General features: G+C 42.2%; 1 protein-coding gene across 10 annotated transcripts in view; it reads left to right on the top strand.

Moving 5' to 3' along the window:
* The window catches only part of PDE1C (phosphodiesterase 1C), a 547,523-nt gene that overhangs the window by 285,988 nt on the left and 244,873 nt on the right, over positions 1-16,662 (top strand). For 2 of the 10 annotated variants that reach the window (XM_067746679.1, XM_067746677.1), the window contains exon 2: positions 14,937-14,963. The exons of the other annotated variants lie outside the window; for them this stretch is intronic. In XM_067746679.1, coding sequence (XP_067602780.1) covers positions 14,937-14,963 — 27 coding nt within the window. The remainder of the gene's footprint in view (positions 1-14,936; positions 14,964-16,662) is intronic. 10 annotated transcript variants of the gene reach the window in all.

Raw genomic sequence — 16,662 nt, 5'->3', positions numbered from 1 at the left:
AAAATAGTATTATGAACATAAACGGAGATATGGTTTATTATGTTTATTGTCTGTTTCCTCCAACTAAAATATAAGTTCCATGAGGACATAGTTTTTTTTTTTTTTTTGATCTGTTTTGGTTACTGGAGTATCCCCAGGTGTATGGTTATTAGGGTCACAGACTGGGATTATTGTTTCTGTCTATTCACCAAGCTTTCCCATCCCCCTTATTATGGCAGTAGACCCTCCCCCCTGCCCCCCAGCCCTCCATGGGCTCAAGATCCAGGATTGGCCAATCACAGAATTTCACCATTCTGGCAACAGTGGTTGGTCTCAAGTGTGGCACAGAACCCAAGCAGAAGCAGTAGAGTCCTCCACTGAGATTTTCTGTTGGCTGGGGGAGAGTGCTGCTTTCTCTTCTGGGTTTTCCTGGTGGCTGCTGCTGGCTCCATTTCTTGCTGCGTGGAGCAGAGCTTTCAGTGACAGGAGACAGGCCAGAACTTACAGAGGAGCAGAGGGGAGAAGATGGAGTGGAAGTCCCTGGGTCTGCTCCCACAAGCCCCAGTCCCTGCAGTTGTTTCTCTGATTCTGTCTGCTGTCCCAGCTACGCGAATCCGTCAGGCTGTGTTCCTGCATAGGCTACTTCGAGTCTGGTGTCTCTGAAAGTCTTCACTAATACCCCCACTCAAGTACAGAGAACTTAAGTGACTTTTCCAAAGTATACATCAAAGGCGGGGGGGAATCCAGAGGCCAAGAAGCCTGGATCTTTGGTTTTGTATTTCTTATTTAATAAAGACTTCTCACTCTGTACTTTCTTTCTACTCTGTACTTTCTTTCTACTCATCTGAAATTTTTAATAGGGCCATCAGTGTTCAGGCAACAGAAGTTTAGTCAGTTAACATTTGCTCAGTGTCTGTTATGTGCCGGGCACTTTGATAAACTCTGTGCAGAAGTAGATAATCCATAAGGCTGTAAGATATAAGGCTGTAGCTAAAGAGAACAACACAGGGAAGTCAACACAGGGAAGTCAACACAGGGAAGTGTTGACTGTAGTTACAGAGGACACACGGGGAGCCACCTCTGCCTGGGAGGGCCAGAGAAGGTGTGAGCAGTGAGCTGCAGACTTACTCGGAGCAGAGTCCTTAGAGTCACAAGGAAGAAACTTGCACAGATTTCTTTCATTCATGTCAGCCTTCTGCAGAGATGTGAGGAAAACAGGGAGTCATCCAGTCAGCACAGAGTACATCAGCTCAGAATTCTGAGCTGTTTTTATGGACAACTGGAAAAGCTGTGTCTACTTAACTAGGAATATAGCCTGAGTCTCAGTGCCCTTCCCTATGCTCACCTCTTACCGGTAATCCCAAAAGAGAGGGTGTGGTTGGGTCTAGCTGCTGTCATTCAACATGGAGCTATTGGACAGAAATCTCCCAGGTCACCTCAGAAGCAGTTGGCCCCTACATTGGTCCCTGGTCCATCAACTGTACAGGTAACAGGGTTACCTTCTCTGACAAACCCATCCCCAGAGGTCTTAGATATTCTCCTTAAAAGGTAGTTGTGAGGTATCCTCATGCAGCTCATCTAGCGCAATATTGAGGGATAGATAAAGCTAGTGAATGGAGGTAACAGTGTACAAAGGTACAGAGGTATGGGAGACATTGACACATCAAGGAGGAATGAGAGATAAAGTTGGAAAAAAAGGCATGGGCCAGGTAGTGATACATGGAATTTTAAAAAATTTACTTTTTGTTTTATTCAAAACTATACATGCTCATAGTTTAAGGAGGCAGGTCTTCGACCACGTTACACACACATACAAATGTGTTCCAGACACTCTCCATTCATCCTTCAGGGAATCTTTTTTTGAATGCATGTAATTTTAAGGAGTTTACACTTTATCCCTTAAGTTCTAAGGAATTGTCAAAAGACTTTAAGCTAGAGAGTAACACAATGAGATTTGAATTTTAGGATGGCTATTCTGGAAGAAGTACGGAGGACAGATTGGAGATGAGACTTGAGGCCTGGAGATCAGTTGGAGAAGATTCTTCAGTTATGGTAGTACCACTGAGGAGGAAAAAATAAGGGGCACAGTTGACATTAGAATGGAGCAGAGAGAAAGAGAGAAGGAGAAGTTGTCTTCCAAGCTTGTTTTGTCTCGGATGTATTAGTGAGTTTGGTGCCATTTGCCTTGTTAGAGACCACGGAGAGAAGTGCAGGCTTGGATACAGCAGAATGATAAATTTGGGTTTAGACGTGCTGGACTGGAGCAGCCTCTGGAAGGTTCAAGTAGCTGGTGGTGATAGCAGCCTGGAACTATGGAGAGACCTTTGGCCTAAGAGCCTCGGGTCTGAGAGTCACGGTTCTGAGTTAAAGCCTTGTGAACAGATGACCCAGGGAAGAGGGGCTTCACCTGAATCTCACTAATAAAGCAATTCCAAAAGAACAATTTTTAAAAATTGATGTTTATTTCCCCCAGATTACATATTTTAGGGTGTTAATTGGGCCTTCCACTCTCCCGTTTAATTGCAAATGTCAGATGGTTCAGCATAATTTTATTGGGCTCTTATTATATACCGGATATTAGGAGCTTCAGAAGAGAAATGAAAGTATCAGGAGAAAAGCCCTGCTATCAGGAAACTTAGAGTCTAGTTAGGGAGACAAGATAATTCTTTATAGAAGTGAAAAGTTATAAAACAACAATAAAAGTATGGGCAATAATTAATTGCTAGGTAAATGACATTGACACAATGCCCTAGGATTTAGAGAAGGAAGACGTTTGTGTTTGAGGGATTGTTTTCGAGTCTTTCTTTTCCTAATAAAGGCCAGTTAAGTCTCCCTGAATTATGTTCTTAATGTATATTGAAGGGGAGAAAGAGGTGAATATCAAAAAGGGTTAAGTAGATTCTTATATTTAGAATGAAATTTTCTTTACTTGAATACTAATGTCATATATTAGTACATCATCACTTGCTTATCAGAATTTGGTTGTGCTAATTTATTAGCTAATTACAACTCAGTATTTAGCAGCCGTTTATTATTTTGGCTAAGCTTTACAGCCTCTGTCGGTAAGCAGCCCTAAGCAAAGAGATTTCTTCATTTCTAGCTCCATTTTCCGTCTTTAATTTTCTTTGGTTCATAGAAAACTACTTTCCTTGGTTCCAGTTTCCCCGTATGGAGGGAAAGTGCTCACATGACCCACCTCATAGCTTTTTGAGAGATGACAAGAAAAGTAATGATTAAATGTGAGACACGTAATGTAGTCTGTAACAGCTTTGAGAATGACCATCACAATTTCCCATTAGTAATACGAATGAATTCTACAACAAATAAAATACTCTATTTCTGGAGAACGTATACTGAATCCATGCAAAGTGCTATATTCTTCAGGCTTATTGGAATGTACTCTTTATTTAAAGACCTTTTGACAGCTCTTATTAAATAAAATAAACGAGTATAAGAAAAATCTAGATGTTCCTAGGTTGTGAAATTATGAAAAATCTTAAGAGAATAATTCAGTCAAGAAGACATCATTCATAACTATAGGTGATGAGTTTTATTTGTAAATTTGAATGAATACACACTCATCTATATGCAGGAATCTCATCTATCACTCATTCATTCAGCAAACATTTCTTTAGCACTTACCATGTGGCAGGCACTATGCTAGGCACCAGGGATACAGTGGGAAACAAGACAAATGTCCCCTCCTTTAGGGAGCATTCAGTCTACAGGTAGAGGCAAATGTTAAACATCTAATTCCCCAAATAGATATTTACTGTGATGAGTGCCGCAAAGAAGTACAGGGTGCTGTGGAAACATATAAGAGGGGGCCCACACCAGGTCTAAGAATCAGGGAAGCCTTCTCTGAAGAAGTGAGATTTAAGCTGAGATACGAAGAATAAGTAGGTGTTAGTTAAGAGTTGAGGAAGAGTGTTCTGAGGTATCCAAGGCCTGGGAAAATAGCAGGTGCAAAGAGCCAAAGGGACATGACGCCTCCGAGAAGACAAAAGAAGGCCAAGTGGCGGCAGCAAAAGCAGTGTGGAGACAGGAGGCTCAAGGCACAGCTGGAGAAAGGGGCAGATCTTGCCTTTTCTTTTAGACCAGGGAGCCTTAGCAATGGGAAACCACTGTAGGTCTGTGGGGATGGATTTGAGAGATTTTTAGGAGATAGACTCAACGGGATTTGGACTTGGCATGTGAGGGAGAATTGTGGAATTTAGAATAACTCCCAGGTTTTTAGCTTGAATCCACAGGTACTATTTACTTAGATCGGGATCACTGAGGGGGGATCAAGTTTGCAAGTTTGGTTGTGTGTGGCAGCAGAATGAATGCGGAGTAGAAATCATGAGCTCAGTTTTGGACATACTGAATATGAGAGGCCTATAAGACGCCCCTGAGGAGACATGAGCAGTTGGATAAGAAGGCCTGGAGATTTAAGGAAAGGTCTGTGTTGGAGATGTAAGGTACAGCCCAACAAAGTAAGAAGAAAAAATTATATATATATATATATAATAATGATATAATACATATTGTAAATAATATATATATAATGTGTATAAATATGTATATGTGAATATGTGTATTCATGTATGTGTCTGAATGATGCTAAATTAATATTCCTATAAAGTTTACAAGTAGAGAGAACATAGTTTAGTGTGACCTCTCTAAATAGTCTGACAGAAGATGCCAGAAGACGATGAGTTTATATATGCTTTCTCATTGGCATTTACTTGTTCAACATTTGGGAAAGACCAGCTAGTAGTCAATCTACATGGCTTTGCTTGGAACACTTGTACTGACTGCTTGGTGTCAAGTCCACCACAACATGGGTTTGGAGCAAAGACAGAAACCTGAGGGCTAGGCAGGGTCATTTCCAGTATTCCAGATGCAGAAAGAGACCATGACCCAAGAAGCTAAATGGAATGAGGCCCTCATCACGGACCTTGTGGGGACTGTCAGGCGTGAGCCAGGCAGTGAGACTCGGAGCTTGGAGCCCAGCCTCCTGCAGAAGGGTCTGGTGCAGCTTGGCTGGGTGGAGGCTCCCTAGACCCTGCAGGAGGCTGTCCTGTTGTCTAGGCTCGTCCAGTGGGCGCCGCCTCATGCTGCTGCTCCCAAGGTGTCCTACGTGCACACACCGGGCCTCTGTCTCTCGGGGCATCCACAGTTCTGCCATAGTGCCCACCCTCCACATCAGCTCTGCCTCATTCATGGCCTTTTCCCCGGAAGCTCTTTAAGGCCTTCCAAAAATGGACCTTCCTCCCTTCTTTTCCACTCCCTTCCAAAGACCTGTTGCAGGGACCCAATATTCAATATTCTGCCAAAATATAGCTTTCCTTTCCCTTAAGGCCAGTAGAAGAGTGAGAAGCAACGTGAGGATGTATTTTGACTGAAAGTCACTATTACACATCCAAAGACCATTAAATTCTGTTTATCTAGATTCTAAACAACCAAAATTCTTAAATAAGCAAGACTTTTCCTACACTCTAGAGACATGAAGTAAATCTGGTAGTGAAAGATTAGTCTTTGAAAGCTACTTCCAGGTGTGTTTTTAGGAGTAGTTCAAATTCAGATTAATATCCCACCCCTTTTTTTTTCTCTACGTCTCTGAGTCTTGTCTGAGGATGACTCTAAGGGGTCTTACAATATCTTTAAATTAACCCCCCAAAGTATTTTATATTTCGTATACTACTCTAGGTTGTTACTTGGAACCCTGTCTCCTAACTATGAGAAACTATTAAACACTTTCATGAACAGGGTCCTGCATAGCTCATTTGTGAAAGATAAGGATGAATTATTGTAAATCAAGCTTCAAAAATGTTTAGAACTGCCATTCTGTCTATCAAACTACTAACTGAAATTAGTCATGGTTAAACAAATGAAAGAATGGTTCAAAGCACCCATTTGTGGGAGTCTTGGATACTTTCAGTGAGGATAACTGTAGCTGAGGGGAATCTGGTTCAAATGCTCAACTGATTCAGTTGACAGTGGCGCTCAAAATGGTCCCTAGGAGTGCATCTGCTAGCTGAGTGGGTTGGTCTTTTTTTCTGTATTTTGGGGATCGGCCTTACTTTTGCCATATTTAAATTGTTGAAATTTACAGAGCCTATGTCCAGAGAAGAGCCTTCTATAGATGATTCTATTGTGAGAGAAGATTTGAGAGGAAATAGGAAGGACAACTGCTTTCAAGGAGCTGTTGTATTGACTTACATTCACCTGGAATTGTAAATGGCCAATAGCTGCTTTCTGCCGGGAGTAGGTTTTGATAACAAGTTGGGAGGAAAGGTGGAGGAGAGAAGGAAGGAGTTACTACTTGGGGAGATAGGAAAGCCTTAAAAACATTAGACTGGTCACTGAAGTTAAACTTGGCAGAAGATACAGTTTTTGTTCTGGCTAAATCTACATGGGGAAAACAGAGTAGAGAATTCAAGCATCTCTCTGGATAATTCAATTAAAAACCTGCCCCTCCCCTAATTACAGGGATATCTGTGAAGAGTGAGGTTTTGTCTCAGTCCTTTGGATTTATCTCCACTCTGGCAGTGTTGTCACAGATATTAAGAAATATTTTTGTTTTCAGCCTTTCTCATTGATGTTTATCGAAACCGGAGATAGGCTCCCAGGAAGTAGGTCACAAAGATCTCTTCCATTCCCATCCACACAGTTTTATTGTACTTAGAACACTGCAAGTGGTTGTAAATATGTGAATGGAGGGGTAGATCATTTATGCAAAAAAGGTACTACTTAGACTTCTACAAGCATGACATTTACTTTGTTTTCTTTAACGACCTTTCCAGTATATTTTCATTGGTGCCACTGATTAGCTCACTGCCCAGCTTTAAGCAGTAGATTTTAAGCTAGAGGAAAATGGTCCTTGGTTTGCTCAGAAATAATGCTTTTCAGAGGAAGATTTCAGCTTTTGGGGGGAGGGGTCCTATTTTGGGGCCTGTTAGACAGTAATCTGAGTGCTGGAATTTTTAACCCAGGGCCAGGAGAGAAACAAGCATGAACAGGAGATTTGGATTTTTGTGACTGGCCAACTGTCTGCAGCTAGAAGAGGGGTCTGGGGAGGGGGAGCAATGAAGACGCAGCCCTGTTGGGAACGTGGGCGCAACCGGCGTGGGGTGGATTGACTGTGAGTTGGTGCCGGTCCAGGTGGGGCTTCCTGTGGGGTTGTTTAGTTTGAACTAAACCTTCTCCTCAAGGATTTCTCCTGTTTCCACTGCCCAGCCGGCCTTAGATAGAAACACATTTGCTTCCAGAAGTGAGTTAAACATTGATCATCTTATTTACAGCTGTGTTTCGGATTAGCATTCTCTCATTTTTCTGATTTACCAATGCTCAACCCCAAACCACACTCTCGAAGGCTTCCTTCATTTGAATTTGATCTCATCACTTTGGGTTAAACATATTGGAATTTTGTACTTTGGGAGTTGCTGTCCCCAAACATGATCTTCCTTTTCTAAGAGCCCTAAATGAAAGGGTGGGAATATGTAGGACAATTTTCCCCAATAGACAACCTGGCAGAAAAATTCTCTAGAAAATTTAAGCAAAAACAACTCCTTCCTAATTATTGGGTTATTCCAAGTAAAAGTGAGTTTATATTATTTCATTATTTTGTATTTTTTGTCCTGCCTTGGATCTTTGACCAACCAGGAAAATAGAATTGTTGCCCATATGGATTTTCATTCTGTAGCTCATCAGTTAAGAAATATTTGAGCTAGTAAGAGAAGTTTCTCATTTTCTCTAATATCTTTCTTCTCCCCACCCCTTCCCCAAATTGTCTGCTGGAAGGTGCCAGGAAACCGCAATTTATATATATTTTCTCATTGGCATTTACTTGTTAAAAATATGGGAAATGCCATAAAGCAATCAGTATATATAGCTTTGCAAATCTAGGTTTTAACATGGGTATCATGGAAATGAAATCACTGGGAGAAATGAGAAGAAATGTACAAGGGCCTTCCATTCTCAGCAGCATCTAAAGTAGTTCATACAAATGATTTAAGACAGATTCAGTGGACGTTTCTAGCGATATCCAGTTTTGTTCAGTCAGCACCCCATATGCCAGTAAAAAACAAAACCAGAGGATCATTCAGATCCTCGATCATTTCACAGATATTTGTGGCATTTTATCTCAGTCCACTTTCCCACAAGTGAGCCGCATGTGACCTGAACTCGTGAGAACATGTACTTAACTCCCTGAGTTTTGCTGTGCACTTTTTTTTTCTGAGCCTGTCCCCCAATCTCCTCTCCCTTGAGGGAACTGAAGCCTGAGAACCAACATTTCCAAAGCTATCTGTGCCTCGGCAGCAATAGTGACCTCAGTAAGGAAGGATGGAGACGGGATCTGATCGGATCTGGAGCAGAGTGAGTCATTTTTGCCCAGAAACCCTGGAGAACATTGCGGACAGAACTGGACTTCTCACTGTGTGTGGGGAGCTGTTGCATATTCAACTTTCCAGACCAGAAAATCTTCTTGTGCTCAACTGGGAGGTATCTTGCTGTCAACTTAGAGACTAAGCACAAGTTTTGGTTTTTCTAAGCCAGCTTGTTTGAATATTAAGCCTATTTATAAACCTCATTATTGCAGCAACCATATGGCTCTTACTCAAAGATACTCACTTTAAAAAAGTGAAAGACTGCCAGGTGCTTCATGATTTAGCCTCAATGCTTAATTGACTCTCACTCACCCAGGCTATCAGGAATGATTCCCAAGTCATCTGTTTGACTTTGGAGTCTGTGAAACTTACATGTGATTTTGGGTATGCCCAGTACTTTGCAAACTGCTAGCCATCAAAAAGCAAATAAAGCTCTTTAAAAGCATCCTGCATCTGCCACACTGTTGTTTCTTTTTTGCTATTTCCTTGCTGTCTCTACTCTACCCTTAGGTCCAGGTGTACTGTGGCCAGAATCACTCCTTATGCTTGCTTAGTTTCCTCCCTTCTCTCCCAAACTGGGGCCAAGAGAGGTAAAATGAAGTGCAGGGTCTTGAAGTTCAAGGTGTAGATGACACAGCCATGGACAGCTTTGGGGAACCTTTTTAAATATTGGGGGTCAATGCTCTTTGCTCTTTGATGATACTCCCATCTCAGTAGCCACTTGTCAGAATGTGATCAGCTGGACATAAATGGACTGAAGCCTTCCAGGGGAGATTTTTCCAGCTTATCACTTCCCCTGTTCTGTACACATGCATGCACATATAACACGTACACACTATTTGATACTTCTTGGGCAATCCACGATTTCATAGAAACATTCCAGAGTTAAACAGACATGGATTTTCAGTGAAGACCAGGAGTCTTTTAATTTGCCTAACAGGTAAGTGGATGTGGTCAAGCAATAATTCTAGTTATAGCATGATATCTCTGTGCTGAGTTATAACTTCTAGAGGATGCTTAGGGATTCTGTGTAAGCAACTCACTGGGCTTCAGTTTTTAGGGAATTATCGATAAAAAGGCTTTTTCTTAAAGATAATTTGAGATATTTCTAAGGATTATCATGGTGTCCAGTTCCTAAATATCTAATTTTACTTTCTTTTTTTCCTGCTTTCTGAGCAACGACCCAGCTTTGACATTAGAGGAAAGTATGTGGGTCTGCTAGGCTAACAGGGATCACTGCTGGGTGGGTGTCAGAGTGTATACAGCCTGCAGGCTCCCTGGGGCGTGTGGGGAGCGAGGAGAGCTGGGCAGAGTTTCAGTTCCTCCTCTGCTTAGTAGGACTGAGATTAGCACCTGCTTTCTTTGTGGCTCAAGTGTTCTAAGATGAGGAGAACTGAGAGTATTCAATTTTTCTACTTTAGAAAACAATCTTAAACTTCTTTTTAAAACTTTTTTAATTAATGAAAGGCTTTTTTTTCAAACAAAATTTGGAAACCTATGGAATTATAATACCATTATTACTTATGCAGTACTATTGTTATAAATACAGTAGCTGACTCGTTCTTGAACGTTTACTGGATGCCCAACACTGTGCTAAAACTTTACATTCATTATTACATTCAACTCTCACATCAACCTGTGAAGTGCATATTATTGTTACCCAAATTTTACAGATAAGGAAACTGGTGGCTGGGAAAGTGATGTAAGTTGCCAAAGGTTACATAGCTTATTGGACACAGTAAGTTGAAGAAGGGATTTAGCTTAGGTAAGTGATCCTACACACTGTACTGTAATGCCTCTCTTTAAAAAACAAATGAATAGACAAACAATGCCGTGTGTGTGTGTGTGTGTGTGTGTGTGTGTGTGTGTGTGTGTGTGTGTGAAGGGTAGAGGGCATTCCGGGGAACAGAGTTTGCAAAGTGCTCTAGGCTTTCATCCATGCGGTTTCCTCAGCCTGGCCTTGTGAAGATGGCCTGCCTTTTGCCTCAGTGTGCAGGTGTGCTCTCTCCATCTCCCACACTGCCGAGATACCAGAGCACGGCAGCTCCTGGTCATTCTCTGTGGTCTGAATTAGCTCAGTCTAGCTACATGAATCTTGAGACTTGTGATGTATTGTTATAAGTTTCAAAAAATTATAAATTTAAAGTAAGTTTGAGAAGCCAAAACAGAAGATTTAAAAACATTCCCTTTGTCTTTAAGGTTATGAATCAGGGGCAAATTCTGTTGAAGTTCTTAAAAACAAAAGGCCAAGAATAAACTAGGTTCTTTTCTAGCTCATTTCCTGCATTTGGACGGAAAGAGCCCAGTATGTTCTGTGGTTGGTTTTGTTTGTTTTTGTCGAGTGTCTAAATTTCCTCCAGGCATCCTTTGACTTCTTTGACTAATTTCCTCAATTTTCTTTGAGGGCTTCAGGGTTTGCTTTCTGTCTCAACCAGTTCAAGGTTCTGTATCCTTAGAAAAGTTACTTAACCTCTCTGAGCCTCATTGCCATCAAGTATAAAGTGAGGTAAACCTCCTAGGCTCTGTAGCAGGTCAAAGTGAGTTAATTTATGTAACAGACATGGAACAGAGGAGATGCTCAACAATTGTGAGCCTCCTCTCCAGCTTCCCCCCGCCAGCCTTCTCTCATTGCATTCCTTCTGTGTGTAGAAAACCATGACTGTGGTAGATGGCCTCACTGCTTGTAGTAACTCATCACTAAACAGAAAAAAAATGAGTAGAAAGAAAGCATTTTGATCAGTGTCTTGATGAATTCACTCATTCACGCAACAGCAGTATATTGAACAGCTGTCATTTGTCAAGCACCATGTTAGGCAAGGGAGAAACAAGCAAGCAGATAGTGGACAAGCTATCGATCTTGCCATCAGCATAACAGATGAGCTCTGGCCACCATGGAACACACAAAAGAGATGATCCAGTTTGGGAGGCCCTAGAAGGTTTTCGGGAGAAAGTGATGATTCAGCTGAAAGCTGAAAGCTGAAGGATAAGTAGGACTCAAGCCTCACCATCTTGCCCAGTCAAGATGATCTGTGAGTAGGATCTTGAGTAGAGTAGTTTCTATGGATCTGTATTTTCTCTTGTGCTTTAAGTGCTGACCTTCCAGCTCCAGTGTAAGATGACACTTTGGGTTGGGTGTCTTTGGACATGGGGGCTGTCTGTCTAAATGGGACAAGATGGGAAGGGAGAACTTCAGAATCTGTGAAGTCAGGAATGCATCTGTGAAGGTGGGGAGTGAATGTTGGGAAGGTGAGTTGGGCTGAAAATAAGGTTTTTTGGTCTCTCTTTTTTGGGTCTACCAAATGCACAACCCATGTTTTGATATGTGTGGGTGGCAGCTACAAATGAGGTATTTACTTTGCCCACAGACATTTGTTGTGTACGAACCATGTGCCCGTCGATGTGCATGCCCTTGGGATAGATACAGAGACCCATATGACAGGACCCCTGAGCTCAAGAAACTCAAAACAAGGCGAAAGGGTCCTAAACCTTTTAGAATTCCCCTTACATGGCATGCATGGTACCTGGCAAATTCAGTGCATTGTGTTCTCTGAGATCATTCCTCCCATTTTATAGATGTGGAAGCTAAAGCTTGCTTTAGTGTAGAGCTTGTCTGAGTCTCACAGCTAGAGAGGGAGAAGTTGGATTTTGAACCAAGTTTATCACATTCCAGAACCCTATTGTCTTTCCACAAGGCAATGCAACAGGTGACCCCTTCTCTCAGGTGTCATCTTTTAAAAAAAAATGTACATTTTATTACATTTCTTGATTAGCTCAGTACTTTTTAGCCTTAGAACCTGCTGTCTGCCTCTGAATCTGTCTGGGCTGAGCTGGGCTGGTTTGAGGTCGTTAGGCACGCCCTTCTTACCTGCTTGCCCACGTACTTACGTATTCCTCCTTGTTGAACTCCTGCCCATCAATCAAAGCTACAAAGCTTCCTGAGCCACCCCTTGTCTTGGTTGTTATACTATAACACTTTTGGTAACATGTATTAATTTCCTTTTTTAGGATTCAGATTCTTTCAGAGAGTAGATCTTAGTAGAGTTATTATGAGTATTAGTGATGTATGTTAAGTGCTTGTTATAGTAGGTGCTGAAATTGGAAGCTATTCTTATTTTTGTTCATTTTGATGCACTCAGCGTTCCCAGCAGTGCCTTTTTTTTTTTTTTTTTGGTACGCAGGCCTTTCACTGTTGTGGCCTCTCCCGTTGCAGAGCACAGGCTCCGGACGTGCAGGCTCAGCAGCCATGGCTCACGGGCCCAGCCGCTCCGCGGCATGTGGGATCTTCCTGTACCGGGGCACGAACCCGCGTCCCCTACATCGGCAGGCGGACTCTCAACCACTGCGCCACCAGGGAAGCCCCCAGCAGTGCCTTTTTATGATCCTTGGCAAATGTTGGCAGAATTCTGTGGAAGCCAATAGCAAAGGTTGTCTTCTTCTGGCCTCTGAAGACACACTCTGTTGACAGAACTAGTTGAGTTTCTGGGTGGGAACCAGGGGCATCCATCTGCCCCAACTGCCCCCTTACCTTTGGCCCTTGCACACTCTCACTGGGTTATTTTCCAGTCTTGCCAGAGACTCCCGAGCCCGGTTCATTAGACAGCAGTTCTAACGAGGGCCAAGGGCATGGGTCACACCCACAGCTCACTGTGGTCTGTGCCTGTGGATGAAACCTCTGCCTTTGCTACTGCCTAGAGCGTGTGAGCTGTCACTGCTGGGGTGGGGGGGTGGTCCAGGATGGTCAGTGCACACCCATCACAGCTTTTGGAGGGAGTGCAAAACACTGTTTTAAGCTGTGGGATACAGTGGGGCAGCATACAAAGAATCTGCCTTTGGGGAGCTGACATTCAGGTGGGTTATCTCATTTATTTCTCACCACAAGTTCTTGAAAGAGGTGCTCTGATTATTCCCACTTTACAGATAAAGAAAGTGAGGCTCAGAGGGGTTGAATCTCTGGTCCAACACTGTAGAGCTGAGTGCCACAGCCAAGATCGGAACACAGGTAGTTTGCTCTCAAGCCCAAGCCCTAACCCATCTGTTAGTTGACCTTCCTCCCTACATATATGATGTAATTCAAACATGTAAATATCTCTGTATATTCTTCCTATAGATGTATATATCTGTATATGTGACTGTATATGAGTATTTTATAAATTTTTATAATTATTCTAATTATAATCATAAGGCTCATTTAAAATAGAAAATATAGAAAATTCATACAAGTACAAATAAAAGTCATGATTCATTAACCTACTACCCTGGGCTCATGATTATCACTCTGATGGTTTTCCTTATAGATAAATAGGTATCAGTACCTCTCAGGTCAAGATCACATTGTGGGTTCAGTGCCGTATGCTGTTTACTTCACTTAACATGTCACACTGCCATGTATGTTTTCATTTAAACAGAGATGTCACAGGTCATAGGGATTCTGAATTTGAAACATCTGTGCCTTTTTGTAAAGCATGTGTGACATGTAGCTCTATTAGCAAATCAGTAGCTTGGCTTCCTGGTGCAGTGACTGTAATGGGAACGTCGGTGTGGAACCAAGGACAGCTGCATTGCCCTTCCCGGAGATGCTACCGGGAGATACGTTTTCCTCTCCCAGCACTTCCTTTCCTTTAATCCTCTCCATTGAAGAGTCTTTTAAAACTCTTTTGAGGGTCTTCAGAGCCTACAAAAGCTGACACAAATGTGAAAAACGTTGGGATACACTGGAAAATAAACTTTTATGGCCATTTCCTCCTCGAAGGCCACTGTGACCCAGGTGAGATTACCAGGGCCGATGTGACCTCCATTTGATAGATTAAGAAGCCCTGCACCCAGTAGATTTGCCCAAGGCTAAGTGAGGACTCTAAATTGCAGAGGTGGAGTAGAACTCCAGCTACTTGTGCTTCCTGGGGACGTGTTCTTCCAGGGGCCTGAGCCCACAGCTTAGCCAGTAGCAAGTTCCTGATTCTGCTCTCACTATTTTGCTTCTAGACTTTCTCATTGTCCCTTTTCTCACATCTTCCTTCTCTGAAGACCTTATGTCTGGTCTTATGGTTTAGTTGCATGATTACACATTTACATTTTAAAAGGCAGGTCTTTAAAGGGACTTCGGTGCTAGCTGATGGGGATGATAGTAACAGTAATGACAGTACAAATAGCTAAGAGTTGTGGACCATTTACTATGTGCCAGATACAAGACACGCTTCACAGCCTCTGCCCACTTACTCCTCAACAACTCCATGAACCTGGTGAATGAAGGGCTGATATTTGAACCTGGATCTTGCTATCTTTAAGGTCTGATCTCAACCAAGATGCTACAGTGCTCTCAGAGGGGAAAGAGCAGAATATCGGGGGCAGAGCCATTGAGCTCTTGGGATGCTATGTGTAGCTGATAAGACTACGATTCTCTGCATCCAACCGCAATGTAACACAATAATCCACAACTTTTAAGTGGGTTTTGAGACCCACAAGCCTCACGGAGAGAACTTTCTACAAAGTGTTCACCTCTGCGTCCATCCCCGCTGAAGCTATCTTTTTCTAACCTACCTCCTGCCGCAGACTCTTTTCTGATGTGTGTTTATGCTTCTTTTCCCACAGGAGGAAATATAAGAAAACGTCCCAGAGGTAAGAGCGTCCCTCTGAGAAAGGGGAACTGGTTGGTTGACTCCTTTGTGTCACAGCTCTTCGCAAGTCTGGCTCATGGTGGACGTTCATTGTAATAAACAGTCTCTCAGTTCCTTCTCAGCGAGTTGCCTGCTTTATCTTCGAGTCACTACTGTTTCTGTAATTAAAAATTGATTGCATGCATTTAGTGTGGCACAGTAAGTGTACACCTTCGCATGAGAGTGGATCCCGTGGCTTAAAAAGCTTGTTACTGCTAAGTTATCTAGCGATTTTATCAAAACCTTTGACCAGAGTGGGGCTGGGCTGAGGGCATGTGTAAAGGATTATAGGTGGAGCAGAAAAGGTTTGCAAATGCACGTTTGGTGTTTGGATTCTCCTTTGCCTGATTGGCTGACAAAATGCTATTGAGCTCAAAACATAGATACAAATTCCTTTAAGGGAAGTCTTTTGATTTAACCATGGAATGGGTAATTTAAAGTAGAATATCATCTGTCTTCACCCTCCATTACTCTGTTTTATTGAGAAGAGTTTGGAAAGCACATTCCAAAGAAATAGAGTTGCTTAGACCTTCTGTTCGCCAAGCAGCAGAAGACTACGGCTCAGTCTAAAAGCCTAGTGTCTGCTTTTCATGGATTGACTTTGGTATTATGGCTTTAAACAGATTATATGAGATCAAAAATTGCTGTTGCAATTAAAATCTTCCAGTAGGTTTCAGCAATGGTACTTTCAGTGACGACTTTAATCTGACCTCTCCTAGTGGGTCTCATCTCATCGTAGAGGCTCCTATGTCCTATGGTTTCCAAATAAAGTCAGTAATCCAAAGTAGTGGTGTCATCATTTGATGTGCAGTGTGGAGGTGCACAAATCATTGAGAGAAAATGAACTAAAACTTTAAAAGCTTCCTAGACGTTGCTATACTTTTCTAAATATAGTGAGCTTATACAGATGGCTGAATAATTCTGTCTTGTTCAGGTTCATCAGGCTCATGGTAGTAATTGCATGTGAACCACTGAGCAGGGCGTAAATTAATCACTCAGATTAGAGGGCATAGTAGTCTTTAGTAGTAAAAGGTAATTTATCATTTTCACGTGTAGTTAACTTGGGGTATGACATGTTTCAAAGTTGCCTCAATCTTATTTTAAGGGGAGATAAATAGACAGGTAAGAGGGAGTTTCTCAAGAGAACTGCTCAAACCTGTCAGGTTTCAAATTACTGTGTCAATTTTTTGGGAAAGCATATTTTTGCATATCTGATGTGAAAGCTGTTGCATTTTTATGTCGATGTAAAAAAAAAACTGGTTTGTATCAGCTTTATTGAAGTCTTAAAAGTGCAAATTAATAGAGGCTTGGTGTGAGCTCTTCTGCTTTTAATCACATGCATATTCTCATGTGAAATATTCCATGTCTACTAATTTATCATTGAGTAACAAACCATCCCCACACTTATGGCTTAGAACAAGGGTTTTACTTTGCTCATGATTTTATAGGTCAGGAATTCAGGAAGGACTTGTCTGGGTGGTTTGGATCTGACCCACCTGGTGTCAGCTGGGGCTGATGTGGATGGAGGATCCATTTCCAATATCGATTCTTCACTTGCGCGTGGGGAGCTTCGGTGCTCCTTCTTTCTTTCTCTCTCTCCACATGGCTTTCATCCTCCAGAACGTCTCCAGGAGTTTGGGCTTCTACTGCATGGTGGTCTC

The sequence above is a fragment of the Pseudorca crassidens genome, chromosome 8 (genome assembly GCF_039906515.1).
Source record: "Pseudorca crassidens isolate mPseCra1 chromosome 8, mPseCra1.hap1, whole genome shotgun sequence".
In the NCBI taxonomy this organism is placed as follows: Eukaryota; Metazoa; Chordata; class Mammalia; order Artiodactyla; family Delphinidae; genus Pseudorca; species Pseudorca crassidens.
The sequence above is the reverse complement of the archived record's forward strand: the minus strand, read 5'-3'. Positions and strand labels throughout refer to the sequence as shown.